The sequence below is a fragment of the Aplysia californica genome, unplaced genomic scaffold (genome assembly GCF_000002075.1).
Source record: "Aplysia californica isolate F4 #8 unplaced genomic scaffold, AplCal3.0 scaffold00981, whole genome shotgun sequence".
In the NCBI taxonomy this organism is placed as follows: domain Eukaryota; kingdom Metazoa; phylum Mollusca; class Gastropoda; order Aplysiida; family Aplysiidae; genus Aplysia; species Aplysia californica.
Genome location: NW_004798251.1, coordinates 1 through 5,805, shown reverse-complemented (window position 1 = coordinate 5,805; position 5,805 = coordinate 1). Strand labels below are relative to the sequence as shown.

Below are 5,805 nucleotides of genomic sequence, written 5' to 3'. Positions count from 1 at the left end.
ACACACACACACACACACACACACACACACACACACACACACACACACACATACACATAGATGTACACGCAAAGGGGCTGGGAATGAGGGGGGGCAGGGGGTTCCTGGAGTTGAACTTTGACTCGCAATGATGTAATGCAAAGTCGATTACTTTTTTTATAGAGCAGTGGTAAGTAATGCGTAACAAACACTGAGATAATAATATACTATGACTTGCACACATGAACTAAAGTACCTCAAAGAAATAAACTAAAAGTAAACTTATATTAAGAGCAAATATTTGTTATATTAATGTGTGTATATTTTGTTATAATCGATGATTTTCTTCCCAAATAAAGCAATACTGGTAATTTAATAGTAATAGTGAATATTATGCAGATTTATACAGTTTTGATTAAACTGAGCTTATCTCCTTTTTATCTCGATACGTATATTTAGCAATCAGGTAAATATAATATTTCTGGGAGACGGAATTGACTTTGGGAAGGAGATAATAAAAATGCTTGTAATAATATGCAATAATTATGTACGTTCCTCGCAGAATTGAGGTGGAAATGTGGAACAATTTATTATTATGTAATGGCTGAGAATAACTTCGCTAAGAAGTGTATACCTGATGTTATATTTTACACCAATTGTCAACTAAAATGGATATGGCGTAGATCTAATCAGCAAATATAAAAAGCGTTTCCACAAACTATGTCACTATAGACAAGAGCACAAAGCAGTGCTCTTAGTTTTTCCACCTTCCTTTTCTACATTGATAAAGCAAAATCCTGTAAAAGAAGTGGTGTCGCAAAAGTGCTGACATAGTGTTTTTTGCATTGTCCGAAATGAGACACTATTTTGGGACCAGTTGGATAGTGAAGGATTTTAAAGAGCTGAATAGTTTTAATAGTGCTCACTTACAAGTGGGCTTCCAGATAAAGCAGTAATTATGTTTCCATTATCAAATTTTAAATCTTTAGAAGAAAATATTAGACCAAGCGTTTTGTCAGTGATTTTGAATTCAGTACATTAGGTGTTCGACCAGAAAGGAGGTGCACCATCCTGGTTTTCATTAAGCACAGCTTGATTGATTGACATTAGTTTTAAATAAATGCTGGAACTGAACTTCCTAAGCAATAGAACAACCATAGACTCTCTCCAAAAAAAAAAACACGTCTTTTAGACGCTTAAGACTTTCAGGTGTGATCTTTTAGCCCTGGAGAGTTCCAGGTGTGACCTTTTGGCACTCCGTACTCCGTAGTTAGGACTTCCATCAAATCGTCAATTTCTGAGTACGAAAAGTGTTTTCAGCTTGTTGCGGACTTCTGGAACTTCCTGTACAGCGAAAAAACTTGCCAGTTTTTTAGTTAGTGTTTTAACGCCTGTAAAATGGCAGCTTGTAGTGTATGCTTCCCACGAACTTTAGATGTGTATAGATCTCCAGGAGTAATATAGATTATAACGCGCACACAGCTTGCTGAGTTTTGCGCTATACAAACGTTATTTATTTGGTTTTTTAAATGTATTTAATTGTTTATTTATTTATTTATTTATGTGTTTGTTTTATTTGTTGTTGTTGTTGTTGTTTTTGTTTTGTTTTATTTGTTTATTCATTTATTATCCATTTATTTATTTATTTATTTATTATTGTTGTTGTTGATGTTATTATTATCATTATTATCATTATTATCATCATCATTTCACTTTTATTATTATTATTAACAGAATATTTCACCATTCGCACTGTGTGTACTTTTTGTCCAGGCGTCTGTTTTCATTGACCCCGTTAGCGCCCACTCCGTCGAGATGAAGCCCATTCCTGCAAAGGTCATGACCTTGGCCTACATGTCCCAGCTGTCTGAGAGGTTCCCCGACTGCTGCATCCCGGGGCTGGGCTACAAGAAGATCTACAGTCTCATGACCTGTGTCAAGGTCAGAATGCAGGCCCAGAATATGGGCCATTGCGACGTGCTGGATCGGGAGCTGTGGGATAGTGAGTTGTATCCATAGATTTGTGTTTTGGTGTTATTAGCCTAGATTGTCGGGAAGACTGTTCTACTGTATGGTTCAGAGACATGGAGGCTCACAGCATCAGCAGCAAGGAAACTGCAGAGCTTCAGAAATGAATGCCTAAGAAGGATAGTGGAGATCAAGTCTTCGATGTCGTCTGCTGAAGAAGGGACGTCGATTACCGAGTGTGCAACGTTTTATTTGTTGTTGTTGTTGTTGTTGTTGTTGTTGTTGTTGTTGTTGTTGTTGTTGTTGTTGTTTTGGTTTGGTTTGGTTTGGTTTGGTTTGGTTTGGTTTGGTTTGGTTTGGTTTGGTTTGGTTTGGTTTGGGTTTTTGTGGGAGGGGGGAGGGGGTTGTTTTGTAATCGTGAGATTGCGGGCTCGGGGATTCGAGCTTCAGCTAGGTCCGATGTTGTGTCCTTGGTAAAGGTACTTTCCCCAAACTGCCTATATGGCTCGGTTCTTTCGGAGATGAGCGTTAAACTTAGAAGTCCCGCTTCTTAAATAACCTAATAGTGTTTAAAGGGGCGTTTAACATATATCATCTCACCATTAGGCCTACCTTTCACCGTAGAGAGTCAAAATTAAACAAAAAATGTCGTCATCTTCCTTTTACGTGCATGTAACCTTATTTTGCAAATTGCGTAGAACTGGACATTTGTTGCGTCGGTGGCCTACTGGTTAGGCTCTCGCACTTGAAACCGTGAGGCCGTGGATTCAAATCCTGCCATGGCCTGACGTTACGTCGTTGGGAAAGGCACTGAGCACGAATTTTCCACACTTCAGCCAGGAAGAAATGGGTACCCGGCTATAGACAGTGAAAGATATTGTGAGTCCGTTAGTGTTTGAACGCGTGAACTTCGGAGCGTGCACTGTATGCTTCCATGGAAACCGAGAATGTTTCTAAGTGTTCTAGGGTCTGCTGGGGTAATAATAGTTATAAAGCATATAGAATATGCTATAGAACGTGGATATGTGATATATAGATCTAAATGCAGTAATTATTATTATTAATTTTGTTTGTTTGTTTTTGTAAAGTGTTTTACGGCGCTCGCAATTGCATAAGGTCATATGAGCGCGTGGGACACACCTAGTATTTTCAGTTGGTAGGAAATTTTGAATTTTGCCCCGGTGGCGGCCGAAGCCCACTCTTATCGGTTTTAGACCACCAAGGGATCTTTAACGTGCGCAACTTGCACACGGGCTCTCCGAGATTTTTCGCCCTTGTCCGAGAAGGCTAGGTGTAGATCTTTCCTACCAGAAGATCAGGAGTGTGGCAGAAAGACAGCAGTAAGGAGGAGCCAAGGAGTAGCAGTAGAAAGGCTACAGAAAGAGTCAGGAGCCCAGAGGAGGGGGTAAAGAAGGTGAGGGGGTGGGGGCACAAAGTGGAAATGAAAGCAGACAACAGAATATTGCTAGAGAGCAGGAAAGAAGGTGAAAGGAGACAATTTTAGAGAAGAAAATGTTTCGGTCGCTACCCGGATTCGAACCCGGGACCTTTGAATGAGAGGCCAACACCTTAACCTCTAGGCCACGAGAGCCCCCTTATTAATTTTATTATCGTAATTTTTTTATTATTATTATTATTATTATTATTATGATGATGATGATGATGATGATGATGATGATGATGATGACGATGACGATGATGATGATGATGATGATGATGACTATTATTCTTATGATCTAGATCTATGTCTATTTTTTCACGGTTATTGCTCTTTGTACTTGGGTTTATGTTAAAGTGCCTAGAGCTGTGAGAAGACGGTACCAGGCGCTATCTAAAAAATCTACATTATCGCTATTGTTATGCAACCTTGGGCTTCAGAGCGTTGTTAGTGCAACTGACCCAGTACTTATCTGAGTCCTGTCAGTATATCTGTTGCTGTTATCTCACACAGATATAAGATTGATAATCTGTTATCCGACATCTGTGAGAATGAGATCGTGGGCCGTGATGAGACCGTTTCTTGGCGTTGCAATAACACGTGACGTGACGTGACATTGAAAATATTTGGTCAATAATTATTACAGTCGTGTCTATGTCTCGGCGATTAAACGTGGGGAGCGGGTGGTTGGCGGGTGCTCTGGTGTGGTTTGCTTCTTCTTTCCTATTAAACGTCTATCGTCATTATCTTCCCTCCTTCTTTTTTGTGTTTGTTACTTTCTTGTAACACCTCTAATCTTCGGCACAACTTATATGATCTAATCGTGTTGCAAGTACCGTAAAACACTTACTAAAACTAACTGAGACGGGGAGAATAGGAATTCACTGGCCTTCGACTCTGTGCTGTCATCATGCTTCCTTTGTCCTATGCTGGTTGTAGCGGATCTCTGTGTGACTTACCGCACTACCCTCCTCCTTTGAAATATAATGTGTCACGACGTGGTGGAATCAGGCGCTCGTCAATTTTGGGGCATATATGGGGTTATTGGTACTTTCTTAAAAAAATGTCCATTTGCTTTACTTTTAATGGAAAATATATCCATTTATGTTTAGTAAAAGTCAAGATATTGGCGATTGAAGTATTTAGGGGTCGCCTGGTTTCAGAGGTAAAAGTTGCGTTATTTCTTTAGATTGATAGTACGTGGAAACTGAAAATTTACATCTTTTATGCCTTTAAAAAACGTTTTTCAGTAAAAATCCACACAGAAATGAAAGGTGTTGAGCCAAAAAATAAACATTCAATAGAAATTCAAAAACCTGCGGGAAAATGTCAGTTTCTTCACTTTGATTATTTTGACGAGCGCCTGATTTCACCACGCTGCCTCACATATGTATGTATCATGATACTATGGAATCAGGCGCTCGTCAATTTTTGGGCATGTGGAGTTATTGGTATCATCTGAAAGCTGGTTTATTTGCTTTGCTTTCAGTGAAATAGATATCCATATCATTATCTTGAATAGAGCTCAATTTTTTTGCAAATTGAAGGAAGTGGGATCGCCTGGTTTCAGTTGTGAAATTAGCCAGGAAATGACCAACAAACTTTGATAACTCCAAAAGCCAAAGAGTCCTTGAAAACGGAAAAATGAAATATTCTTTGTGTTTAATAAATGTTTTCAGTAGATTAGAATTTCTAACCCTATTTCTCGATTTCGTTATTTTAAAACGAGCGCCTGATTTCCCCCACGATGTCTCACATATGATGTTTGAAGACGTTGTTTATTTCTCGACGCCTTTCGTTGGGAAAAACCCGTTTTGAATACGAGAGGGTGATATTCTGGTAGAAACATTGCGCAGCACAGTATGTCAGGGACGTATATTACTTCCTCATGAAGTCAAGATGGCTGATCCAACATCCTACATTTTGTGTCGATCATGCGCAATACCTCGTTGACGAATTTTCTTCTTTTTTTATCATGTCTCATGATAAGAATGTTAGAGCATTCTAACAAAATGAAGGAGTATCTATAAATTTTTAAATACTAACGTGAATGCCATTCTATCAGTTCCTTGAAACATTACAAAGGGTAGAACTGTATTTTGCCTTTTAGGTTTATAAAAAATGAAGATCACTTCTATAGCGCCACTCCGTTGTGACTGTCTGTGGTTTACAATTTTAAAAAAATAAAGAAATAAAAAGATTCGTAAGAAATATTGAACAACAAATGGCATGATTCAATTTCCCGCATACCGACTAATTCATTATACTATCAATCGGTCCTTGCATGACCTACTGGTGCTATAAGTGCTATAAAATTATTTACTAGTAGTAGTAGTAGTAGTAGTAGTAGTAGTAGTAGTAGTAGTAGTAGTAGTAGTAGTAGTAGTAGTAGTAGTAGTAGTAGTAGTAGTAGTAGTATC

At 38.6% G+C, this 5,805-nt stretch overlaps 1 protein-coding gene across 1 annotated transcript in view; it reads left to right on the top strand.

The window, feature by feature from the left end:
- The window catches only part of LOC101847540, a gene marked incomplete at its 3' end in the record, with an annotated part of 13,367 nt that extends 11,386 nt beyond the window's left edge, over positions 1-1,981 (top strand). Inside the window, 1 exon segment of the mRNA XM_005110989.2 lies at positions 1,753-1,981. Coding sequence (XP_005111046.2) covers positions 1,753-1,981 — 229 coding nt within the window.
- Between the last annotated feature and the right edge of the window lie 3,824 nt (positions 1,982-5,805).